The sequence below is a fragment of the Ambystoma mexicanum genome, chromosome 1q (genome assembly GCF_040938575.1).
Source record: "Ambystoma mexicanum isolate Mex_15411 chromosome 1q, UKY_AmexF1_1, whole genome shotgun sequence".
Lineage (NCBI taxonomy): Eukaryota > Metazoa > Chordata > Amphibia > Caudata > Ambystomatidae > Ambystoma > Ambystoma mexicanum.
The window spans coordinates 90956780-90984005 of NC_090922.1; the positions used below are offsets into that span (position 1 = coordinate 90956780).

At 50.6% G+C, this 27226-nt stretch overlaps 1 protein-coding gene across 1 annotated transcript in view; it reads right to left on the reverse strand.

Moving 5' to 3' along the window:
* Positions 1 to 27226, reverse strand: part of SPG7 (SPG7 matrix AAA peptidase subunit, paraplegin) — a 980080-nt gene that overhangs the window by 452710 nt on the left and 500144 nt on the right. The window contains exon 9 of the mRNA XM_069635587.1: positions 10053 to 10226. Within this exon, the coding sequence (XP_069491688.1) occupies positions 10053 to 10226 (174 nt within the window). The remainder of the gene's footprint in view (positions 1 to 10052; positions 10227 to 27226) is intronic.

Below are 27226 nucleotides of genomic sequence, written 5' to 3' on the forward strand. Positions count from 1 at the left end.
TGTAGCCCACAATAATACTTTCTGGACTAACTAATCACCCTGAAGGAGCGTAAGCTGCAACAACAAGGGAAGTAGAACTGCGGGGATGGATGGGAGGGTCGATGAGGAATACGTCGGAGGAACATCCCGTCGAAAGAACGTTACAAGGTAAGAAGTAACTTGTTCTTCGAAGGGATTGTGTCCTCCGACGTATTCCTCATCTTAGAAAGGCTCCCATAGCAGTATTCTATTATCGGAGGAGGGAGTACTGACTTCACGCTGTCTTCTATTGATGAATAGAATGCAGTACAGCCCTTCCAAACCTAGTCTCTTGACTGGAGGAGGAATCCAAATTGTAAAAACGTGTAAAGGTATGGACAGACGACCATGTAGCGGCCGCACATATGTCCTTAACCGGCACGCCTCTTTTGAGGGCCAATGAAGCTGCAATACCTCTGGTCGAATGAGCCATAAGGTTTTGAGGGGGCTCTTTCCTTGCCAGTTTATAACATTCCAGGATGGCTAGAATGATCCATCTGGAAATGGTCTGCTTAGTTATTGGTAACCCCAGCTTGTGACCTGCGTAACCTACAAACAGCTGGTCTGCCTGTCTTATCCTGGCTAGTCTACTGATGTAAAAACTTAAAGCCCTCCTAGGGTCTAGCCTGTGTAACCTCTCTTCCTCTTTCCCCGGGTGAGGAGGAGGATAGAAAGATGGTAGGGTAATCTTCTGGGTGATATGGAATTCAGAAACCACCTTTGGGAGGAAATTAGGCTTCACTTGCAGGACAACTTTGTCTTTGTGAAATATTGTGTGAGGGGGTTTACAAGAAAGAGCTTGTAATTCGCTCACCCTTCTAGCAGATGTAAGTGCTATTAATAAAACATTTTTAAGGGTAAGGAATCTTAACGAACAAGAATGGAGAGGTTTGAAAGGTGTACCCATCAGGAAAGTTAGTACTAAGTTTAAAACCCATAGGGGAATTTGGAATGGTCTTGGGGGATAAACATTGGTTAACCCCTTTAGAAACTGTATTACCAAGGGTAATTTGAAATAGGATGGTTCTTCCGCAGTACGCTTAAAGATGGATAGCGCTGCGAGATAGCCCTTAATGGTGCCAACTTGAAGGCCTGAATTTGCCAAATGTAGTAGGAAGGACAACACCATTGGTGTACCACATGAAAAAGGGTCGATATTCTGTTCTCTACACCAGCTGCAAAATCTGTTCCAACGGCAGCGGTATAAAGACTTTGTTGCTGGCCTCCTTCCCGAAAGCAACACCTCCATAACATCATTAGGGAGGTCCCAATCCTTGTACCTCAGCCTTTCAGAAGCCAAGCGTGAAGGTTGAGGGTTTTGATGTCTGGATGGAGAACCTGACCTCCCTTCTGTGAGAGTAGGTTCTCTCTGAGTGGAAGTCGACTTGGAGGGCAGATGGACAAGTCTAGAAGGTCCGGGTACCACGTTCTCCTGGCCCAATCCGGGGCAATTAGGATCATGGTTCTCCGGAATCTTCTCAACCTCCTGATCATTTGAGGAATGACAGGGACCGGTGGGAACGCGTACAGAAGCGGAAACTCCCAGTCCAGTATGAACGCGTCTCCAAGAGCTCCTCTCGGGGGAAATTCCCTTAAGCAGAACAGGTCGCATTTCCTGTTTAGGCTGGTGGCGAACAGATCTACCTGAGGGGTTCCCCAAAGGGCGAAGATCTCTTGAAGGACTTCCTGAGCTAGCTCCCACTCGTGGGAGACTGTGTTCTGCCTGCTCAGAGCGTCCGCTGTCAAGTTCTTCTCTCCGGCTAGGTGAACTGCTGATAGAGAGATTCCTTCTTGGATTGCCCAAAACCAGAGCTGCATCGCCTCTCTGCACAGGGGTAGTGATCCTACGCCTCCTCTTTTGTTGAGGTAATGCATGGCCACCGTGTTGTCCGTCATTATCAGTACGTTCTTCCCTTGTACAGCTGGCAGGAACGCCTTCAGCGCAAATCTGATGGCTCTCAGCTCTAACAGGTTGATATGTAGTCTGGACTCCGATGGAAACCAACGACCGCTGATGATCAAGTCGTTGGCGTGGGCTCCCCACCCCGTGAGTGAGGCATCCGTGACTACTGTTATCTCCGGCCAGGGTTGCCAAAACTGTTCTCCTTTCAGAATGTTCTCCTGACAGGCCCACCACTGAAGGTCTCGAGCCACCCTGCCGGGAACCTGAAGAAGATCCGTCATTCTCCCTGAGAATTGTGACCACTGAGTCCTCAGTGCCCACTGGAGGGATCTCATTCTCAGGCGAGCCTCTGGCACTAGGGAAATGCAGGATGCCATGAGGCCTAGCAACCTCAAAAAGTCGAAGGCTGGGAGACGTTGGGCATGTTGGAACGTGGTAACCATCTGTAGAATATCTTGAGCCCTCACCTCTGGTGGCGAGGCTTTTCCCAGGGAAGTGTCCAGGATCGCTCCTATGAACTGGAGTCTCTGCGATGGTATAATTTGTGACTTCTTTAAATTGAGGGAGAAGCCCAGTCTGTGAAGGAAGTGGCACACGTGATTTAGCTGGATCTGAGCTTGTTCCAGAGAAACAGCCCTGATCAACCAATCGTCCAGGTAGGGGTAGACGTGAATCCCTTCCCTCCTTAGACTTGCAGCCACTAGCGACATTAACTTGGTGAAGACCCTCGGGGCGGAGGTCAGCCCAAATGGCAGCACTCGAAATTGATAGTGAGAGTTGCCAATTGCGAACCTCAGGTATTTCCTGTGTTTGAGATGGATAGGCACATGGAAATAAGCGTCCTGGAGGTCCAGAGATACCAACCAGTCCTGGAACTGAAGGGCCTGGAGGATCTGAGAAAGAGTGACCATCTTGAATTTGTCTTTTCTGAGGAATTTGTTCAATTCTCGCAAGTCCAAGATGGGTCTCAGTCCTCCGTCTTTCTTTGGAATGAGAAAGTAAGGGGAGTACCAGCCCTTGTTCCTCTCCGCTACAGGTACCGGTTCTATGGCACCTTTCTCTAGCAGGTCCCAAATTTCCTGCAAGAGGAGCGGATCTGGAGCTTTCAAAGAGCTGATCCCCGGTGGATGACTCTGAGGTATACGTAGGAAAGGCAGGCAGTAACCTTGGGCAACTGTTTCCAATGCCCAAGCATCTGACGTTATAGCCTGCCATGCCAGATGTTGAGTCAACCTGCCTCCTACAGGTGTCCTGTGAGGGAAGTCCTCAGAGTGGTTTTGGGGCGGCTGATGCAGATGCCGATGGTAAAGAGGTACCTGCTGTTGCTGCGGCTTTTGAATTTCTACCCGGTCCACCTCGGGTAGTTCTTCTTTGTCCCCTTTGAGCCTGTCGTCCTCTACCTCTTCCGACGAATGCCGAGTAGAAGCGAAAGGACTTGCCCCTCGCAGAGGTTCCTGTGGGACGAAAAGGAGTCTGACGGATTGCAGCTCCTAGGGATTTTGCTGCTGCTTTTGAAGTTTGCAGTTTTTCTAAACTGTCATCCGCCTTTTTCCCGAACAAAGAAGAGCCATCGAATGACAAGAGCCTGGCTTGCACATTTGGGGCAAAACCAGACTTTCTCAACCAAGCGAATCTCCTGGTTGATGTACTTGCCGCCATTGCTCTGCTGATACTGTCAGCCAAATCAATGCCCGTCTGGAGGGATTCGCACATAGCGTCTTTACCGTCCTGTATAATATTCAGGAACGCATCCCTTCTTCTCCCTCCGGGATGCAGTCAGCCGCTGTAGAAGCACACTCCCAAAGTGTATGGCTGAACCTAGCAAGGGTGCAAGTAGCATTAACAGATTTTAACGCCATGCTACATGCTGAAAAGACTTTCTTTGCCATAGCATCATATTTTTTATTGTCCCTGTCCTGTGGGACGGTAGGATAAGCCGTCTTGACATTGGTAGAGGATGCTGCCTGTACCACCAGACTTTCTGGGGATGGGTGTTTAGACAAAACTCTGGGTCTGTAGAAGATACCCTGTACTTTGTAGACAGTTTTTTATTTACTGCTGGGACTACATCTGGGGTTTCCCAGTTTGTCATGATCTTTCTCTGAAGAGCTTTATGAAAAGGCACCACAGGATCCTCCTGTGGGCCTTTGTCAAGAATATCCGTGAGGTCATCTTGTTGGAAAGATTGTGAAGGTGCAGACCACCCCATGAACTCTTTGATCCTGGCCATTAAGGCTCTATAGGGGGTTTCAGCATGCTCCACCGGGTCTGGCTTAGCAAACTCCACCTCAGGGGAAGTGTCTAACCCACTTGCCTCATGTAAGGAATCATGAAGATCCTTTAACCTGCGCTCTTCAGAGGAAAATTCCTCTCTAATTGGGGTTACAGGTCCCTGCAACTCAAATGTGTCTTCCTGTTCAGACAATTCACCCTCTTCCAAAATTGAGGACATAGTTCTCAATTGTTCTGAACTCATAAAGGGAGTAAATCCCATTTCCAAGGCAGAAGGTGCCGAACTTGTCTTTATCGGCCTTGAAAACATCGATGTCGTCGACGCCGAAGGCTTCGAGCGTGGCGTCGAAAACAAAGGCGGAGGCCTCGAAGACCTCGACAGAATTGGAATTCTACTCGACAATCTCGAAGCCATCGACGTCGAGGACCTGGGGATAGTCACTGGGTGTGTCGTAACCGTGACTTTTCTTGGCGTCGACGCCGTCGACGGAACCTTCGAGGAAGGTTTGGAGGTCATAGTCCTACTCGAGGGTTCGAGATGCGCTCGAGAGGTTTCCTTCGCCGGGTACTGCGACTCGCTGCGTTTTTGACCTTCGGTTCTTTCGACCAGAGCATCGCTCTCGGCAGTCTTCGAGGGGGTCGAGGCCGCTTTCTCGAAGACGCTCATCATATTTTTTCGGAATTCCTCCCATTCAGCCCGGGAACTATGTTTCGTGGGGCAAGGTATTCTTTTTGGCGAAACAGAGGAAGAGGAAGACGGAGAAGGGGATCTTCGACATCTCCTCTTCGAGTGGTTCGATCTCGAGGAGTGATGAGACCCACTCCGAGACCTGGAGCGCGAATGGTGACGAGGAGACGAATGTCTCGACTTTGTCGACGAAGAAGAAGCTTTAAAAGTCTTACCTTTCTCCAGCTTCCTTCAGGGCCTTAGCTGTCATGGACATACAGTCCTCGCATTCCGAACAATGGTGTTCAGCTCCCAAACACCACAGACAAACTCTGTGAGGGTCAGTCAACGACATCTTTTTCCCACAATCTCGGCATTTCTTGAAGCCGGATCGAGGAGTTGTCGGTTCTGACGAGGAAGCCATCGAGTACGGATCGAATGACTCGAGGTAAATAGGATTAATCTGACTAAGAACTGAGCAACGGTATTCCGAGGCACTGAGTAAGCGCGGAAAAACGGAACTGAGCAACGGACGCTGCGCGCGGCCTTTATAGGCAGGATGACGTCGACGTCGATACGGCAGCTGTCGAGGGACATCGACTCGGAGGACGTCGACGAGCAGCGCCCTCTAGAGAAAACATTTTTCCGAGGCCAGCAGAGCTGGAAGGAGATATCTAAGATGAGGAATACGTCGGAGGACACAATCCCTTAGAATGATCCTTTCTTGGTATGGCCGCATGACTGCGGTGAAGATGAACGTTTTGCCACGGCTCCTGTACCTCTTCACAGCGCTCCCAGCTAGCTTCCCAGAACAGACCTTTAGAGACCTACAGAAAGCAGTTCGGGATTTTGCAAGGCAGGGGAAGACACCAAGAACGGGGAGGTCCATTCTGACCCTGCCGAGGGAAGAGGGGGGGTTTGGGTTGCCGGACTTTCATCTATACTTCTGCGCTGCCCAGCTGCGCGTCCTCCTGGAGCACATGAAAGAAGGGCTGGGAACATATTGGTCCTACTTGGAAGACATGGATGCCCACCCTCTTAAGGTCCGCGACCTCCTGTGGGCTCCCTGCAAATCGATCCCGAAACACCTGAAAAAGCACCCGACCTTGGGAGTTCTCTGGGACATCTGGAGGGAGGGCACGCGGACTGCATACCTTACCACATGGCCATCCCCGATGACCTCTCTCTGGGGCCACCCCCTCAATCTGGGTAGTGAGGGATTCCGGCACTCCCAGGCCTGGTCGGACATGGGAATGGAATGGGCTGGGCAGATGTTCAGAGAGGGCGAATTCTTAACCTACGAGGACATGAGGGATGTTCTCGGACGAGAGTCTCTCCCAATCTTTGAGTACCTCCGCCTTAAGGGCATCCTCTGCGACCAGTCATGGGGCCCGAACCGGAGGAGACAACTGACCCCCTTTGAGAAGTTCCTCGACTCGGCAACCTCAAGAAAGGGTGCGGTATCCAGCATGTATAAAATTTTAAATACATACAATCTACAGGGCAGAAGGAGCTTCCGCACATTCTGGAATGATCTGGCAGGAGAGGAGATTTCAGAAGACGCCTGGGCTAGAATATTTAAAATAGCATTCCATGGGAACTTATTCACCTCAGACATGGAACACAACTTCAAGATTCTACAGGGGTGGCACAGAGACCCGGTAAAACTCTCAAAGATGTTCACAGGGGTGTCGCCAAGGTGCCCGAGAGGATGCGGACAGTTAGGCTCCAGGGGCCACATGTGGTGACATTGCCCGAAAGTCCAGGCCTATTGGGAGTCAGTGAGGGGCTGGATAGCGGAAGTAACAGAGGAACTCCTACCACTAAATCCCCTAACGATGTTACTGGGCCTCCCCCGGAGGAAACGGAACTATACCGATACCCAAGGATGTGGGAAACCATGCTGAGGGCGGGCAGAGTGGCTCTCGCTCAGCGGTGGAAGAGCCCGGAGGCCCCCTCCAAGGAGGACTGGCTGGCAAAGGTAAAAAACATGTTCCTGATGGACAAACTAACAGCCGGTTCATTCCTGTCGAACTGGCACGGAGTGCAACAGTCCTGGGGATGGGATGTTCACTGACCCTGTGACAAGACCCGGCCTGTGCGGGGCAGGATGAGCAAGGTGATATGCGATAATCAACCTGGGGACCCACGACCCGAGGATCATTGGCCTTCAGTCAACCTGAGAAATGGTCACCACTCGCATCTTCTCCTTCTCATGAGATGCGGAAAGAACATTCAGAGCCTCCCAAGTCGATCTCTTCGGTCCGGACACAAGGTTAGGGGGGAGGGTCGGTGTTGGGGTGGGGGGCTAGGGGGGGGGGAGGGGGAAGGGGTCACCTATTTTCTTTTTCTTCTGTACGTATTTTTACAAAATACCAATAAAAACCAAAGTTTAAAAAAAAAAAAAGGCATATTGAGTAGTCTGCCCTGCACGTCCGGTGCAAAGCCCGACTTTCTCACCCACGCAAACCTACGTAGCATTGTGCTAGATGCCATAGACCTGCTTATGCTATCAGCAGTGTCCAGTCCTGATTGAAGGCATTTCCCCATAGCCTCCTTCCCATCTTTTACAATCGCGAGGAAACCAGCTCTCTCCTCGCCCTCAGGAATGTGTTCAGCCACTGCAGTAATACAATCCCACAGGGTGTATGTGAATCTTGCAAGGGTGTAAGTCACATTTGTTGACTTTAAGGCCATGCTGCCCGAAGAGAAAATCTTGCGAGACCAAGCATCAATTCTCTTATCGTCCCTCTATGGGGGAATTGAAGTGTATGCCGATCGTGTAGTGGATGTGGCTGCCTGGACTACTAAGCTCTCAGGCATAGGATGTTTAGTTAAGTATTCAGGGTCAGAAGAAGAGGGCCTATATTTTCATGACATTTTTTTTTTACCGCTGGCCCAGAATCTGGGGTTTCCCCATGTGGCCATAACTACCTTCTGAAGGGCAGTGTGAAAAGGAAGGACAGGATCCTTTTGTGGACCTCCACTGAGAATGTCTGTCATGTTGTCTTGCTCATAAACGTGGGAATTTCTATTCCACCCCATGAATTCCACCACCCTATTCATAAGATTCCTATATCCCGAGTCTGCATGGACGGGTTTATCAAATTCCAATTCAGGAGACTTGTCTAGACCACTAGCTGTTTACAGACATTAATAGAGGTCAGCCATTTTGGAGTGAGGATCAATTTGTTCCTCAGGAACATCCCGTATAGCATATTTTACCCTAGAAGGGGAAATCGCCTCAGAAGATTGTTCTTCATAAATAGAAGCCATTGACTTGAAAAAGTCTTGTCTAGGCACAGGCTGAAAAATGTTACCGTGGATTGTGGAGGCATAGACCTTGGCTTCGCCAAAGGCGTCGATATTGGTACTGGAATCAGCTTTGACCTCGACAAAGGCATTGATGACGAAAAAGTCATCGATGCGGCTTCGACGCGGTCGAAGGAGCCTTGGATGTAAGCGCTGTCGAGAAAGCTGTCGACGCTGTCCTGGACACTGGCGTTGAGTATGTCTTCGACAGATGCGTCGAGGAGACCTTCGACACCAACTTCGATGGCGGTTTAGTACCTGACACCATTTTGTCTGGTGTTGCCTCCGATTTATGCACCAGTAGGCCTGTTTTACTTTTCTTATGAGGTGTCAGAGAAGTTTCTCTCAATGACACTCTTGACGATTTTTAGCCGGATTTAGAGCGTCTAGTCTCTGACCTCCCTCTGTCACTCTTTGAATAAGCTGGGGCATGGTCTTCACGCGATCTCTTTGAGGCGGTCTGGGCTGCATTCTCAAAGATTGGCATCATCGAGGCTCTGAAGGCGTCCCATTTCCAAGGGGAATCTTGCTTAGATGGACATTCGATAACTCCTGTATCAGACGACGACGGAGAAGAGGGAGATCAGTGACGTCTCTTCTTCGCCTTCTTCGAAGAAGACGAAGATTTTCGAGACTGACTCCTCGACCTAGATTTCTTCGATTTGCGTTGGGATTTTCCACTAGACTCAACGGAGTCTTTCTTTTTCCTCGAAGAGGACTTTGAGGATTCCTCCCCCACCGCCAATTTGGATGCCCTCGGGCCTGGTGCGCTTTATCAATAAAATAAATACAAATTTACCTCTTCGTAAATAGAGCTTTGTTTGTCATGGCTTGACAGGAACCACATTCGTCAACTCAATGGTCCGGACCCAAGCACCAGGGGCAAACTCGATGCGGGTCAGTGATAGACATTTTCTTCCCGCATTTCTGGCACTTTTTAAAGCCAGTTTTGGGGGGGTAGAAGGATTTGATGAAGAAGACTGTGTCGAAAGACTGAAGCCCCGTTTTCGTACACACGAAGCAAAAGCTTTGTCTGAATAACAGAACTGACGCCAAAGGGCGCGGCTCGAGCCCTTTATACTGCGGATGACGCCGACGGCCGCACTTAATGGACATCAACACCGCGACCTTGAGCACAGCGACCCCTGGTGGAACATTGGTTTCTGAAGCAGCAAAGCTGAAGATACGAATATATCGAAGATGAGGAATACGTGGGAGGACACAATCCATTCGAATGTAGCCATTGCATTGTAATCCAAGCAAAGGAAGAATGTAGCCTGGTTTTTAATATAAGTGGAGGTAAAATGTAGCCATTGTATTGAATCTAAGTGGGCGTCAATTGTAACCACTGCATTAATCTAGGTAATCGTTAGAATGTAGCCAATGTATTGAACTATCCACACTCCATACTTCTGGAAATTAGCCGAAGGGACGGCCGTCGACCCACATGCAGCTGTCATCATACACCACTCAAAGACATTTAGAACAACACCTCTGACATAAGAATACAGATACTGTTCATGACACACAGTCGATAGATAGCTGCAGACATAATGGCTATCCCGCTCTCGCATACATCTAGACTGCCTCTAACCACCCATCCAAATGCCAGCTCAATATGGGTGGCTAGCAGGGACCTGGCCAACCCTTCATGTCTTCATACTGGCCGTTACACACACGCGCATAATAGCACTTCTCAAATGTTCCCATACCTGGACTTCGGTCCTCTAAGGGTGTTCAACCTACAGCGCGCTGTGACTATACCAAACCGGAAAGGCGGTATACAAATGATGCAAAACAATACAATCTGCCCCGCACTGCAACAAATAATAAGGCCCAGCACAGTTCTCAGTTCCCATAATCTTAATCGCATTATCACCACAATCAGTTGTCACCTATGCTGAACGGATGTTTACTCACCATCCATTTCCACCAGGAGCTGGTTCAGGGTTTGCTCCTCTTCAGTGTTGGAAAAGCCAGATACATTGGTGGAGCGTTTCTTACCCACAGCATCTATTTCGTCAATGTAGACAATGCATGGGGCACGGGATCGGGCTTCTTTGAAGAGGCTCCGTACACGAGCAGCTCCAAGGCCTGGAGAGAGAAAGAGAGAGAGAGAGACATGGAGGAGTCAAAGAGACTTTGCAATTTGCCCATCAGTATGGAGAACCGTGGAGGGGGCGCTGCTGAGCAGCAGCAGATACAGACATATGGACCCAGCACTCCGTGAGGCCGTACTTATCCTGACGAAAATCATGAAATGAAGTTGCTCGAAGAAGCGCCAAACTTGGAAATATAGCTGTGGAAGGCGCCGGCAGTTGCCTGCTGCACTCCGGGTGAAATTGGTGTCTGGGAAAGAGAGGAATGGGGCGATTGCCGTTGTGGTCTTTTTGGTGTGGCCGCCATATTTGCTGTGGAATGAGGGCACTGTGCGCACTGTAACGAATGGTGGCAGGGACGTGGTTGCTGGCTGGCGGGCCGCAGCACGACGGATTGCCAGCTGACACTGGAAGTGCAGGGGAGGCGAGCACTGAGCACTGCAGCGTATGCCTATGACCAGGACCACTCTGCAGCATAGGATCAGCTTGACGGCGGGGGGGCCACTGCAGTCACGGGCGGGTGGACGGCGCAGCTGCGTGAAGAGCGGCGCCATATCCGGGGACTCCTTCCCCTTCTGAGAGCATTTGGCTACCGGGCCGTGGGAGACTTGAGGAACGGAATTCCCTGGGCAGCACAGAGGAGGAGGGAGTGACAGGCTGGAAGAACTGTCTGACCATCAGAGGCACTGGTGGTAAATAACAGGGGTGCACGTGGACAATGGTGGGAGCTGTTGCGGGGTGAAATTAAAGATCTGATACTCAGGTAAGGGAAGTGAACTTCTTTACTAAGTTGCAGTGACAAGGTATATACATCAGGTAAATCCAAGGGTAAGTAAGTAGGAAGGTACAAAGGAGACATCCACCGGCCTCCTCTCTCACAGGCTGCTTGCCTCCAACTAACCTTCATGGAGCTTACAGGTTCACTCACACCACACATTCAATAGGCATAACATTCCATCAGGCATTCTCTCAGGCAAGCATTTGTGCAGGACCAAAGCAGACACCAAGATAAGGGTACAGAAAGAAATGCGAGGGAAAATACACTGGGTAATACGACCAAAGTATGAAACCAACACCACTCTGGCCACCTCCACTCCAAACAACCAAACTCCAATCCAAATCCCACTCACTACATTCCAAAGAACAAGGAGACATGCCTCATGCTCCCACCAACATAGTCCCTTCAACAAACTGCAAAGCGGCCAATCCACTAGCCAATCCACTCAATCTGTAGCAGGCCTACAACCGCCACTCAGACCAAGGAACCAGCCTTAACTCTCAACACACCAGCATTGACACACAATCCCAAAACAACACCCTCATTCATCCAGCTGTCAGCAACTAAGGTGTACTGAAACACAGCACATCCTTCTTCTAATATACTACAAGAAGAAATAATTAAAGCTCAAAATGCACAGAGCACAGGCACCCACTCCGTGCATGGCAGGCAGAGAGGACCACTGCCTAAGTTACCTGTGTCCAACTCCCCAAGGCACAGGCAGGAAACCCCCTCAAGTGCGGTGTCCAACACCGCAACGTTTGTGGCACGGGTGGCAGAACACCCCTATAAAACTAGTGCCAGGTTCCAAACCCCAAAATCTGTGGCACGGGTGGCAGAACACCCCTATAAAACTAGTGCCGGGACCCAAACCCCAAAATCTGTGGCACGGCTGGCAGAACACACATATAAAACTAGTGCCGGGTAACAAACTCCAAAAATTGTTACCAAGCAAAACATCTACCATTCTTCCAAAGTACATCACCCTCAACCAAACACAGGTGATAAACTGCAATCCAAATCTTGAAACTCTAAAAATGTTGTGAAAAAGTACATAAAGTACACGTTGGTCCTGTGGAAGAAAACATTAGTGCAAGATACATCCTGTTCATTCAATGCACTGTTGTCACAACCATCAATGATCAGAAAACATTTGACTCGCCTGAACAGAGGCCACATCAACCACACCACAAAACACTTCAACCACAACCAACCCAAAAGAGACTTAAGCCAAACATAACCTGGTAGGACCCAAGACATATCACAGGCCTCACATCAAACACAATAACCAAGTCAGTTTGTTGGTTTTTGTTTGTTTATTTGTATAGCGCCCCGGACCCGTGGGTAGTAGGGCGCTTAAGAATGTGGTTACAGGCATGAGATATACATTTACATATTACAACAATATACAAAAGTTACATGGTACAACAATTTACATATAGTGTTGGCAATGATCACGGTTTTAGGGAGTTAACATATAGGAAGGTGGAGGTGAATGCTATTCTTTGTTCAGTAACCAGCTGATAACATGTTTCCTAAAGATCGGAAAGGACTCAATAGTTTTAATGTTAAGTGGTAGTGTGTTCCAAAGTTGGGCGGCAAGCACTATGAAACTGGCGCCTCCTGCTCTTTTTAGGGCAAATCTAGGCACTACCAGGCATAGTGAGTTGGATGATCTGGTGGTTCTGGTGGTGGGTTTTAAAGTAAATTTATTAGTGAGATACGGTGGGGCTAGGTGATTTAGGGACTTATAGGTGAGGCAGATAGTTTTGAGGTCAATTTTTTGCTGTGTGGAAAGCCATTTACACGCTTTCCTGGTTGTGGAGATGTGCTCTCGCCTTGGGATGTTGAGTGCTGCGCGTAAAGCATTGTTTTGGAGAACCTGGAGTTTTTTAATTATGGATTGGTTGGCTCCTAGGTACAGGCTGTTGCAGTAGTCCAGTTTGGACTGGATGAGGGCTCTGGCAAGAGTAAGGCAGCTATTGGAAGATAGGAGGGGTCTGCTAGCCCTAATTAGCTTACCCGTATAAGCAGTGGCTGAGGCGGTCGAGTTAATTTGTTTGGTGAGGTTGGTGTTGGCATCAAAGTGGAAGCCTATGGTTTTCACACTTTTGACAATGGGGATGGTATTGCCATCTATGATAATATTCTCGTAGCAAGGACTGAGTTTTGCCAAGTTATTGGGAGAGCCGACCAGAAGAAGTTCCATCTTCTCATCATTCAGGCAGAGGCCGTGGGTGGCCATCCATGCCTGAATGATGGAGAAGATTTTGTTAATCCGGGTGAGGTCCGCATTGTAGTTGCCCGAGATGGTGAGGAGGATCTGGGTGTCTTCTGCGTAGTAAGTGTAGGTGACAACCAGACGGTCCAGTTTGTCGATTAGCGGCTTTGTAAATATATTGTACAAAGTGGGGGAGACACAGGAGCCTTGTGGGACTCCTCATGCGATGGGGAAAGGGTCCGCTGCTGCTGTTGTGGAGAAAACTTGCATAGTTCTATTCGCCAGGAAGGATTGCATCCATGCGGAGGCAGAGGAAGAGAAATGGGCTGCGATAGATAGGTGGCTGCAGAGGATTTCGTGATCAACTAAATCGAAGGCCGCTGAGAAGTCTAAGAGAAGTAGAATTGCAGCATTGCCTTTGTCTTTGATTTCATCAATCTGGCTTTTGAGGTCAACCAAAGCGGTTTCTGTTCCGTGTTGAGGTCTGAAGCCAGATTAACGTATACCTAGCAGTTGGTTGGATTCTAGGTACTCAGGCGACTCTGTCCAGGATTTTTAACAGGAAAGGGACAGTGGTGATGGGTCTATAATTGGTTGGTATGGCTGGGTCTAGTGATTGTTTTTTTTAGGAGAGGGAGAACCCAGGATTGTTTTAGGTTGCAGGGGACAGAGTTGTTAGTAAATGACAGGTTGATTACCTTAGTGATAAAAGGGGAGAGGTCTCTGGCTGCGTCTTTTATTATCTATGCAGGACAGCTGTCCCCATTGCAATTAGATGGTTTTAAGGAGGTGATCATTTTTTGGACTTCTAGAGTTGCTGAGGAGTTGTTGACGTTTGTCCTCAATTTTGGTTTGGAGTCCTGTGATTTTGTTGTTAAGTGCGTTCTGGCTGCTGGTGCACCAAGATTTATCTTTTGAGCAAGTGTCTGGACGTAGATTGGGGTTTTCTAGCTCCTTTAGTATTTTGAATAGTTCTTTAGTGGAGGAGCCTGCCTGATCTATCCTAACGTTGCAGGCCTCTTTTTTGGTGTGGATTATCTCGCTTTTGTATAGCGCGGAGATGTTCTTAAGAATGGATTTGTTTTCAGATGATGGGTTAGATTTCCATAAGAGTTCAGCTTTGGCCTTCTTTTTCCTAAGTAGTTTAAGTTCGGGGGTGTACCACGATTTCAAATGGCTTATTGGCTTGCTTTTACATAGTTTCAGAGGGGCAATGGAGTCAATGGCAGTGGCCATAGAGTTGTTGAAGGTGTCAACAAGTAGGTTGAGGTCAGCATTGTCCAGTAGAGCGTCAAGGGTAGGTAGGACCAAGGGCAATAGGGCTTCGGCTGTGATGTTGCGCTTGTTTCTGGTTGGGCAGGCTGGTGCCATGGGGCATTTTTTAGGAACTGTATTGTTAATGTGAATTTCGAGAGGGATAAGGTAATGATCCGTCCATGTGAGAGGTTGGGGGTCCCTACAAGAGGTGTTGCAGTTAAGAGTTGCTACCCAGTCAATAGTTCTACCTTTCTAGTGAGTCGGTGAGGTACTGAGTTGAGTGAATCCATGCTCAGATAGGGCGTTTGCTAGGGATGTGGCTGGGGCGTCCTTGTGGTCGTTATAGCCAAGATTGAAGTCACCAAGGATAATGGTTTGTGCTAGTGGTCTGGTATTTTCAGTGATGAGGGCTTTGAAGACTCCAGGAGGGCCTGGGGGTCTATATATAAGGTGAAGAGTGATCGTGCTTGTGGGAGAGGTTTGAATCTTGACTTTGAGTAGCTTGCAGGATTTAAGTGTTGGGGTGGAGACTAGTCTACAGCCTAGTAGTGATTTGGAGATAATAGCTACGCCTCCTCCCTGGCCATTGGTCTGTCGGCTCTGAGGATGGAATAGTTGATAGGAATAGCTAGCGATAAGTGTGGTCCAGATGCCTCGTGTAGCCATGTTTCCGGTAGGGCAAGGAAGTCGAGATCGTAGGTTAGAATGGTGTCGGCAATTTCTGTGGGGTGTGCAGCCAAGGATCTGACATTGAGTAGGGCTCCTTTTAGGGGGAGTGGTTCAGGCTTGTTGGGGGTCTTTAAGTTCTTCTTAGTTTTGGTGTTGAGTTTTGCAGGGTGGTTGCTAGTTGTATGGGGGAGCCTGGTGCCTAGTCTGTTGCAGGCCATGATATCCGGATTGGTTGAGCATACGGAATTAGGTGATTTCAGTGTGGGAGGTACAGTGTGGCATGGGCACTGAGTCTACTATAATTGGGAGTTTTGTTAGAGATAGTGTTGCCAGGAGGGCTATTGTCTACGGAGGTGGTATGGTGAGGGTGGATGTTAGGTGGGAAGGGCGGCTGGGAGGGAAGGAAGGGCGTGGGGCAAGGGATCGGGTAGTGCCTAGGACATCCAAGAGTGGTTAGGCCATCGTTGAAGGTTGTGAAGTTGTTGCCACTACAGGGTACATTGTCTGGCATGATGCAGAAGGGGAACATGGTAAGGGTAAGCCAGGTGATCATGGTCTAGGCGAAAGTTTGCACAATGCAGGTCCCGTGCACTCTTAGGTTAGGTTACCTTAGGGCGATGCCTAGGGAACAAGTTACTTACCTGTAACTGTTGTTCTCCAGCATGGGTCTGGCATGGATTCACATGCTCATGAATATTCCCCGTCGTCAGGCCGGGAATCCTTGGTACAGAAAAAAATCAGTATCAGTTTCGTTTCTGATCTGTCTTCCCTAGTAGTAACCAATCACAGATCTCTGGGTCATACTGCCCCCAGCCAATGACTGCCCTCTCCCTAAGCCTCTCCCCTTGCCGCCATCCTCAGATTTGGTAGCACGTAAAGTGGCAGTATGACCAAGTGAAGAGCCGCAGAGGGGAAGGCGGGAGGGTTTGCATGTGAATCCATGCCAGACCCATGCTGGAGAAGAACAAGTTACTTCTTACCTGGTAACGTTCTTTAGACGGGATGTTCCTCCGACGTATTCCTTATCTTTGATAATACATTTCCAGCTTGCTGGCCTCGGAAATTTTTTCTGTAGAGGGCGCTGCGCGTCGACGTCTGCCGAGTCGATGTCCTTCGAACGGCCACCATATTGGCGCCGACATCACCATGCCCATAAATAGCCACGTGCTGCGTCCGTTGCTCAGTTCCGTTTTGTAGCATAAGAAAAGTCTTGCCTGAATTGGTCATTGACCTTGAAGGAGCGTAAGCTGCAACCACAAGGGAAGTTATCACTGCGGGGATGGTTGGGAGGGGCGATAAGGAATACGTCGGAGGAACATCCTGTCGAAAGAACGTTACCAGGTAAGAAGTAACTTGTTCTTCGAAGGGATTGTGTCCTCCGACGTATTCCTTATATCTTTGATAGACTCCCATAGCAGTGGCATGTAATTGGAGGCGGGAGTGAGAGTGTTATGTATGCCTTTAGGGATGGACCGAATGTAATACGGCCTTGCCAAATCTGGTCTCTTGAGCAGTGGAGGAATCCAGATTGTAAAATTTTGTGAATGTATGTGTGGACGACCATGTGGCAGCCGCACATATGTCCCGGACCGGTACCCCTCTTTGGAGAGCTGAAGAGGCTGTGATACCCCTGGATGAATGAGCCCTGAGATTTTGGGGTGGCTCTTTCCCTACTAGTCTATAACATTCCAGGATGGCCAAAATAATCCACCTGGAGATGGTTTGTTTTGTTATGGGTAGTCCCAACTTGTGACCTGAGTATCCTACAAACAGTTGGTCTGCTTGCCTGATCCTAGCCATTCTGCTGATGTAAAAGCTGAGAGCTCGCCTAGGGTCCAGCCTATGTAGCCTTTCCTCCTCTTTCCCCGGATGGGGAGGAGGGTAGAACGAAGGCAAGGTAATTTTCTGAGTAATATGAAATTCAGAAACCACCTTTGGGAGGAAATTAGGCTTCACCTGTAGGACAACTTTGTCCTTGTGGAAGATTGTATGTGGGGGTTTACAGGAGACATACAATCTGCTAGGAGGGCTTGTAGCTCGCTCACCCTCCTAGCAGATGTTAGTGCTACCAATAGGACAGTTTTAAGCGTGAGAAATCTCAGCGCGCAAGAGTGAAGTGGTTCAAATGGAGTGCCATTAAGAAGTTTAAGACTAAATTTAAGTCCCATAAGGGAACCTGGAATGGTTTTGGAGGGTAAACATTAGTTAGTCCCTTGAGAAATTGTACCACTAGAGGAATTTTGAAATACGAAGGTTCCTCCGGAGTGCGCTTGAAGATAGAAAGCGCTGCAAGATAGCCTTTTACAGTGCCCACTTGAAGGACTGAGTTTGCCAAATAGAGTAGAAACGATAACACCGTTGGTGTACCACATGAAAAAAGGTCGATATTCTCTTCCCTGCACCAGCTGCAAAATTTGTTCCAACGGCAGCGGTATAAAGACTTTGTTGCCGGTCTTCTGGCCGAAAGCAACACCTCCATGAGGTCATCAGAGAGATCCCAATCCTTGTACCTCAACCTTTCAGAAGCCAAGCGTGAAGGTTGAGGGTTCTGGTGTCTGGATGGAGAACCTGGCCTCCCTTCTGCGAGAGAAGATTCTCTTTGAGTGGAAGACGGATTGGAGGACAGATGGACATATCTAGAAGGTCCGGGTACCACGTTCTCCTGGCCCAATCCGGGGCAATTAGGATCATTGTTTTCCGGAATCTTCTCAACCTCCTGATCATTTGAGGAATAACAGGGACTGGTGGGAACGCGTAAAGGAGTGGAAACTCCCAGTCCACTACGAACGCATCTCCTAGAGCTCCTCTCGGGGGAAATTCCCTTGAACAGAACAGATCGCACTTCCTGTTGGTGCTTGTGGCAAACAGATCCACCTGAGGGGTTCCCCAAATGGCAAAGATCTCTTGAAGGACTTCCTGAGCTAGCTCCCACTCGTGGGAGACTGTGCTCTGCCTGCTCAGAGCGTCCGCTGTCAAGTTCTTCTCTCCGGCTAGGTGGACTGCCGATAGAGAGATTCCTTCTTGGATTGCCCAAAACCAGAGCTGCATCGCCTCTCTGCACAGTGGCAGTGATCCTACGCCTCCTCTTTTGTTGAGGTAGTGCATGGCCACCGTGTAGTCCGTCATTATCAGGACATTTCTCCCCTATACTGATGGCAGGAAAGCTTTCAGCGCTAGTCTGATCGCTCTCAGCTCTAATAGGTTGATGTGTAGTCTGGACTCCGATGGAGACCAACGACCGCTGATGGTCAAGTCGTTGGCATGGGCTCCCCACCCCGTGAGTGAGGCGTCTGACTACTGTTATCTCCGGCCATGGTTGCCAAAACAGTACTCCTTTCAAGATGTTCTCTGGATAGGCCCACCATTGTAGGTCGCGGGCTACCTTGTCCGGAATCCGGAGGAGATCTGTCATTCTCCCTGAGAATTGCGACCACTGACTTCTCAGCGCCCACTGAAGAGATCTTATTCTCAGGCGAGCCTCTGGCACAAGAAAGATGCAGGATGCCATGAGGCCTAGCAACCTCAAAAAGTCGAAGGCTGGGAGACGTTGGGCATTTTGAAACTTGGTGACCATCTGTAGAATATCTTGAGCCCTTACCTCTGGTGGCGAGGCTTTTCCCAGGGAAGTGTCCAGGACCGCTCCAATGAATTGGAGTCTCTGTGATGGTATCATCTGTGACTTCTTTAAATTGAGGGAGAAGCCCAGTCTGTGAAGGAAGTGGCAGACATAATCTAGCTGGGCCTGGGCCTGTTCCGAAGATACAGCCCTGATCAGCCAATCGTCCAGGTAGGGGTAGACGTGGATCCCTTCCCTCCTTAGACTCGCCTCCACTACCAACATCAGCTTGGTGAAGACCCTCGGGGCGAAGGTCAGCCCAAATGGCAGAACTCGAAATTGATAATGAGAGTCGCCAATTGCGAACCTCAAGTATTTCCTGTGTTTGAGATGGATTGGCACATGGAAATAAGCATCCTGAAGGTCCAGAGATACCAGCCAATCCTGGAGCTGGAGGGCCTGAAGGATCGGAGAGAGAATTACCATCTTGAACTTGTCCTTCCTGAGGAACTTGTTCAATTCTCATAAGTCCAGGATGGGTCTCAGTCCTCCGTCCTTCTTTGGTATGAGAAAGTAGGGGGGAGTACCAGCCCTTGTTCCTGTCCGCTACAGGTACCGGTTCTATGGGGCACCTTTCTCTAGCAGGTCTATAATTTCCTGCAAGAGGAGCAGATCTGGAACTTTCAGAGAGCTGTTCCCCGGTGGATGACTCTGAGGAATGTGTAGAAAGGGTAGGCAGTAACCTTGGGCAACTGTCTCCAATGCCCAAGCATCTGACGTTATAGCCTGCCATTCCGTCAGATGGTGAGTTAACCTGCCCCCTACAGGTGTATTGTGTGGGAAGGCCTCAGAGTGGTTTGAGGGCGGCTGATGCAGATGCCGACGGTATAGAGGCACCTGCTGCTGCTGCGGTCTTAGTACTTTTGACCCGTCCACCTCGAGTGGATCTCCTTTGGCCTCTTTGATCCAGCTGTCCTCTGCCTTTCCCAAATGCGGAATAATAGCGAAAGGACTTTCCTCTCCAAGAGGTTCCTGAGGGACGAAAAGGAGTTTGGCGGATAGCAGCTCCTAAAGATTTTGCTGCTGCTTTAGAAGTATGTAACTTTTCCAGACTGTCATCAGCCTTTTTCCCGAATAATGAAGAGCCGTCAAAGGGCATATTCAAAAGTCTGGCCTGTACATCTGGAGCAAAGCCCGACTTTCGCAACCACACATGTCTGCGGATTGTTGTACTTGCCGCCATGGCCCTGCTGATACTGTCAGCGGAATCGATGCCAGTTTGAAGTGATTCGCACATAGCATCTTTGCCATCTTTAATAATGTTAAGGAAGGCTTCCTTTTCCTCTCCTTCGGGTATTCAGTCAGCCGCTGATGAAGCAGACTCCCACAGTGTGTGACTGAACCTGGCAAGCGTACAGGTGGCGTTGATGGACTTCAACGCCATACTACAGGCAGAGAAGACTTTCTTCGCCATAGAGTCGTACCTCTTGTCATCTCTATCCTGTGGGACAGTAGGGTAAGCGGTCCTACTGCTAGATGAAGTTGCCGCTTGAACCACCAGGCTCTCTGGGGTCGGGTCTTTTGATAAGTATTGAGGGTCAGCAGCCGCTACCCTATACTTGGTTGACAATCTTTTATTGACTGCAGGGATAACTTCAGGAGTTTCCCAATTAGATGCAATTTTCCTTTGTAAGCTGCATGGACCACCGGGTCCTCCTGTGGGCCTTTGTCTAATATATCTGTTAGGTCATCCTGTTGGAAAACAGGTGAAGGCGCAGACCAACCCATAAACTCAATTATTCTTGCCATCAGGGTTCTATAGGGTGTTTCGGCATGTTCCCCTCCGTCTGGCTTAACAAATTCCACTTCTGGGGAAGTGTACAGCCCACTTGCCTCATGTAGTGACTCCTGTAGTTCCTTCAGCCCTCTTTCCTCAGAGGTGAAATCCTCTGCAATAGGCAGTGTGGTCCTCTGTAACCCGAATGTTTCCTGGTCAGAATCTTCCCCTTCTTCATAAACTGAAGAAAGTCCAGGGTACTCTGACCTCTGAAATGGAGTAAAACCCATTTCTAAGGCAGAAGGAGCCAAACTCTTCGTTATTGGGACGAGAAAACGTCGATGTCGTCGACACCGATGTAACAGGCTTCGAAGGCGCTGAAAACGGCGTCGAAAAAACTGGAAGGGGTCTCAAAGAACTCGAGAGGATCGACGACGGTCTCGGCGTCGTGCCGGAGGCCCTTGAAATCACTGTTGGCTGTGGGGTGGCCTTGGTCCTCTCTTTCATCGGCGTCGACAATGGCGTCGAGTCGATCGACCGATGCCTCGAGGAACCCTTCGACAACAGCGTCGATGGCGCTGATCCGTGCGTCGAAGGAATCTTAGACGACGGCGTCGAAGACCGTGCCTTCTTACCCGATGGCTCATGGCGCTCTCGGGTGGAATGTTTCGCCGGGTGCTGCGACGCTTAACATTTTCTTTCTGAATTCCTCCCACTCAGCTTGAGAACTGTGTTTAGTGGGACAGGAGACTCTTTCTGGGGACACAGAAGACGACGAGGAATGGGACCTTCGACGTCTCTTTTTTGAGTGTCTTGATCTCGACGAATGGTGGGAGCTGCTTCGAGATCTAGAATGGGAATGTTTTCGACGGCGAGGAGACAAACGCCTCGACTCAGCCGACGAAACTTTCGAGGTGGTTTTGGCTGACTTACCTCTCTCGAGCTTCCCCTTGCGCTCTTTCAAGGCTTTCGCCGTCATGGACATGCAGTCCTCACACTCCGAACAATGGTGCTCGGATCCCAAGCACCATAAGCAGATCCTGTGTGGATCCGTTATTGACATTTTTTTACCGCAGTCTCGACATTTCTTGAAGCCGGATCGCGGCGTCGTCGGTTCTGATGAAGAAGCCATCGAGAACGATAAGGTATATTCGAGTAGAAATAGATAGTTATCCTGACTGAACTGAGCAACGACATTGTCATGACCGCAGACTCCAAGGAGTCAGGTTTAGCCCAACTGCCTCGGAAGCTGGGTCACAACTTCATTTCCAGGCACCCATCGGCTCCCATAGGGGCCTTATGGACCTTGTCCTGGCGCCAGTGGCGCCAGGCTCATAAGGGGACCCAGTCCCGCACAGGACGTGCCGGGCTCATGAATTAAGGAATGGTGCTTGGGTGGACCTACCTGCTGCAGACCATGCTGCTCACTCACCTGCGGGATGAAATCCTCATCCATCCATGGCTGGAACTACTTTACCTTCTGGGTGTGGCCAGCACCACTCCCTGGGACTGGATACTGGAACTATTCTGGAAGCTGGGACTTCTTACCTGGGCGAGGCTGCTGTGGAAGGAGACACCTAAGCACTCCAGTAAGCTATTTAAACCACGCCCGATCAGAGCAACGTGCTTCGCGTTATTCTGCAATAGCAGCAGGACGCTCATCGTATCAGCTCCAGAGAATCTTCAACTTCTGCATCTGGGGAAGAGAAATCCGCAATCTTACCTTACGAAATACCATCTTCGTCTTCAGCAGCATCTGAAAAGGGAAAAGAACACCAGGTTAGCACGAGATAAAAACCAGCGCAGCACTTACACAGTCCATCGGTGCATCTCAAGCCACGGGCTGCAGCTTTCCATTTTTCCGGCACCCTGTGGAAGCAAAGACATTGGTTAGTAAACCTCCGTGAAACTTTCCTTACCTGCGCTGCATTCTTCTCGCCTCCGCCGACGCTGCTACTCGCATCTGCAAAACAAAAGGACATCATTAAGAAATACAAAACTCCATCTATACGCACGTGTTTTGGGCAGCGCTCATCTTTCTCACTCCTCGGTGCATTCCTCGACATCCATTTTTCTACCCAGCTGCTTCTGCGACCTGAAAAAGGAAAAGAGACATTAAGAAGTGCTTTTAACTTTGAATTGACATTTTCTACTTACTTGCCTGCAATACCTTTGCCATTCCATCGCTCTCCGGACCTCCATATTCAAGCAACCGCCGTTTGTGCTGCTAACAACGGCCTAGCTCCAAATCTTCATCCTCTGCAACCAAGAGGCTGGACAATTAACCAGTGAAGTAACTGGCTTCGGCGCCCCTGCACAGACGCAGGATGTAGAGCTCCGCCGTAGTAGCAGCGATCGCTCTGGTCGAATGGGCTCTCGGACGGCCGGGCAACGGTCGGTTTGCCAACCGGTGACAGTGCATGATACAGCCGGAGAGCCATCTGGAAATGGAAGCCTTCGAGAGAGCCTTCCTTTGGTTCACAGGTCCAAAGTTCACAAAAAGCTGTGACGTCTTCCGAAAACTTTGTGCGGTCCACGTAGGACTTCAGCGCTCTAGCCACATCCAGCGACTGCAAAGTCCTCTCGGCCGGCGACCAAGGAGACGGTAAGAACACAGGTAACACCAAGGGCTCGTTAAGATGGAAGGCCAACGGCACCTTGGACATGAAGGAGGATTGCGTCCTCAGCACCACCCTCGTGTTGTGAAAAGTCAAGTACGGGGGCTTGCAGGATAGGGCCTGGATTTCACCCACACGTCGTGCGGAGGTGATAGCCACAAGAAATGCCGTTTTCCACAACAGGAACTTCAACAGCGCTGAATGCAGAGGCTCGAATGGTGGCCCCATGAGCCTGGTCAGCGCCACGTTGAGCTTCCACGTCGGGGCTGGAGCCTTCACCGGCGGGAATGATCGGAACAGTCCCTTCATAAATTCCTTCACCAGTCGATGAGACCACAAGAACACTGCACGGAGCTCCAGGTTGTTGATATGGAGCGACTTCTCCTCCGGGAGCCAAAGGCCTCTCGCGTGAAGATCTCTGGTGTGCGCTCCCCACCCCTCCAGGGAGGCATCCGTAGTCACCGTTTCCTGGTGGACTGGGGTCTGAAAGTCTGCACCCGCCGTCAGGTGTGCGCGGGTGCCCCACCACCGGATCGCTCGTCGGAAAGTCTCATTGAGGGGGATCCTGTCCTCAAAGCTGCCAGTCGCTTGGATCCAGCGGGCATCGAGGAACACCTGCAGAGGGCGCATCCGAAGCCTGCACAATCGCACGAGATATATGCACGAGGACATGATTCCGAGGAGGGATTTGATGGTCCTCACCCTGGCCACGTCCGTGGCCAGCAGACGCTGCACCTTGCCCAGGATGGCTGCGTCCTTTCCTCTGACGGCGAGGCCAGAGGCGCCCCTATGTCGAGCTTGGCTCCCAGAAACAGTGCGACTTGCGAGGGCACCAGGTGGGATTTTGGGTAATTGATGGGGAACCCCAGATCCGTGAGCAGCTGGACGGTCTTCGCTGTGTGTTCTACGGCGAGCTCCCTTGTCCTTGCTCGTATGAGCCAATCGTCCAGGTAGGGGTAGATGTGGATCCCATGCAGCCGCGGCACGCCGCTACCGGTGCCAGGCACTTGGTGAAAACCTGGGGTGCCGACTTCAATCCGAACGGGAGGGCCATGAACTGGTAGTGCCGCCCTTGGACCACGAACCTGAGGAACATTCGGTGTCCTTTTAGAATAGGGATGTGGAAGTATGCATCCTCCAAATCCAACGACGACAGGAAATCGTCCTCCTCCAGCTGTCCCAGCACGTGCTGGAGGGTGACCATCCGTAACTTCTGTTCCTTGATGTACTTGTTCAGTCGTCGCAGTTCCAGGATGGGACGCCATCCTCCTGTCTTCTTCTTTACGAGGAAGTACCTTGAGTAAACTCCGGAGCCCCGAAGCCTCTTTGGGACGAGCTTTATGGCACCTTTCTTGAGCATCGCCCTTACTTCCAACAGTAGTTGAGGGATGTGATTTTCCTTCCTGGCCACGGGGGAACGCAAGGGCACTTCTTTAGAAACTTGAGCGCTTGCACCTGGGCAAGGGCATCCAGCACCCAACAGTCGGTGGAGATGGACTCCCACACACTGACGAACTTCGCCAGCTGGCCTCCCACCGGGGTGCTTCGGTGGGGGCCCGACGCCACGGTCGGTTCAGTCTTGTTTTTAGGTCGCCTTGCTGCCTTGGCCTCCCTGGCGACGACGGTGGGATCCACCTGACTTGCCTCATCCCCTATAGGCTTCTTGCAACGAAGAACGGGCCACTTGACGGTAGATAGAGGAGCCGTCGCTGGAACCTTTGGAGGCCCCTTGCTTGCTTCCGGTGCTCCGAAAGGACAGCTGTCGTTGCTGGAGAACTCCTAGGGCCCGAGCCGTCTCCGTGTCCGCTTTGATGGCTTGAATGGACTCATCTACTGTTTTCTGAAACAGGTTGTTACCGTCGAAGGATATGTCCAACACCTTGGCCTGTACGTCCTGGCGGAAATCCGTCGCCTTAAGCCATCCTCGCCGTCTGAGGCAAACGCTGTTGCCCAACTGGCAGAAACCGGTGTCAGCGATGTCCGTCGCCACCGTTATGGTGCGGTCCAATGCCACTTCGCATTCCTGCAAGATTTCTACGGCCTCTGCCCTCTTGTCGTCCGGTAGGAAGTCCAACAGAGGGGCGATCTTATGCCACAACTCCCTGTCGTAGCGGGCTACAATCACCAAGGCGTTGGCCGCCTTAATCGTCGTTGCTGCCGACGAGATGACCCGTCGTCCCATCGTGTCCAGTTTCTTTCCCTCGCCGTCCGGCGGGGAAGTCGATGTTGAGGCCGAGCAGGCCGTGAGGGTTGAAAAGGCAGTGGAGGGTGTGTCCTTCTCTTCTTATGTGGAGGACTTCCCGACGGGCCTGGCTCTGGCTCCTCCGTCGGACGCGGCACCGGCTCCTCCGTCGGGGGTAGGGGCAATCTCGTCCTTATTTCCGTACATAAGGATTGTATTGCCATCACAATGGCCACCGAGTTGTCCTGTGGCACTGGCTGCGACGGGCGTGACGGTTGATCTGGAACCTCGTCGGCGCCTCCTCCATGCCCACGTTGTGGCTCTCCAAGACTTCGATCAGCTCCTCCTCAGAGGCTGTGTCTGTATCCACGATGGCCACCGGCCCTCCCCCCCTCTTTTTCCGCCGGGGACTTCACAGGGGTCTTCTCGATGGGCTTGAAAGAGGATTCCCTCCGCGGTGGCAGGGAAACTCTGGGCCCCGAGGTTGCTTCCACTGGTGTAACCTCCACAGGCTGCGCCAGGGCCGCCGCAACTTCTTCGATCTAGGCCTTAGCTGGGTGAATCAAGGACTTCGCCACCGTTTGTGTGCTGAGGCCTTCACCTTGGGGGGAGGGCCACCACCTCGCTCCCCCTCTGCTGGAAATCTTCGAGCTCGACCGGGGCCTCTCCGAAGTTAGCCGGGTTCTCGGATTTTCTCTTACCCGAGCCAGAGCGTTGGCTCGTGGTTGATGGCGCCGGCGAGGATGCGCCCTGCCTGGCAGCCGAGGAGCCCGACCGTTTGGCGCTCCCGGTGCCCGCAGACTTGCGGTGCTTAGCCTTCTGTAGGGCCCCCGTCGCCGGAGCGCCCTCACAGGACTTAGAAGACCGCTCGGACTTCTTCTTTTTCTTCTCACCTGACGGGCTCTTTCCCTCCAGCCAGTTGGCGAGACGAAGATGGTGATCCCTCATGGTCCGCTCCGACATGTTCCCACAAAACGCACGTGCGTTTTGTCCTCATGAAGACAGTAGAGGCACTCCTGGACTCCTCCAAAGCGGAACTCGATGAAATCTTCACCCTTGAGGGGCGTAGAAAAATCCGAAACGGGTCCCGGTGGATCAGATATAGAAACGGTGGAGCTTGAGGCTCTATTTAACTGAAAAATTAGAACTTCTCTTTGAAAAAGTGCGAAACCGGAGCAAAAGCTCGAGAGCTATAGCACGAGGACTCCCAACACTTGAACGTGCAGTAAAAATCTGAGGATGGCTGCCAGGGGAGGGGCTTAGGGAGAGGGCAGTCATTGGCTGGGGACAGTATGACCCAGAGATCAGTGATTGGTTACTACTAGGAAAGACAGATCAGAAACGAAACTGATACTGATTTTTTCTGTACCGAGGATACCCGGCCTGACGACGGGGAATATTCATGAGCATGTGAATCCATGCCAGACCCCATGGTGGAGAAGTTGGAAAATAAACTCTAGGGTTAAATGCCGTGGGGTAACAACTAGGTGTATGTGCTAGGCAGGCATAGGTAGGCACATAGAGACACAAAGTCGGCTTACTGACTGCAGTGACAGGGATGGTGGGCGAGAGACGGGCTAGTGAGGGCTTCCCCTATCGATAGTTAGGCAGTAGGGCATGGGGCCATCTGGGGCTGGGTGCATCAAAGCATAGGCAAATCAACATAGGCTGAATTGAATAATTCAGCATGGGCAGATCAACATAGGCTAAGATGCAATAATTCAGCATGGGCAGATCAACATAGGCTAAATGCAATAATCCAACACGGGCAGGTCAACATAGGCTAAATGCAATAATCCAGCATGGGCGGATCGACAGGCTAAATGCAATAATTCAGCATGGGCAGACCAACATAGGCTAAATGCAATAATCCAGCATGGGCAAATCAGCATAGGCTAGATGCAGTAATCCAACATGGAGCAGAAGTTGTGATCCAG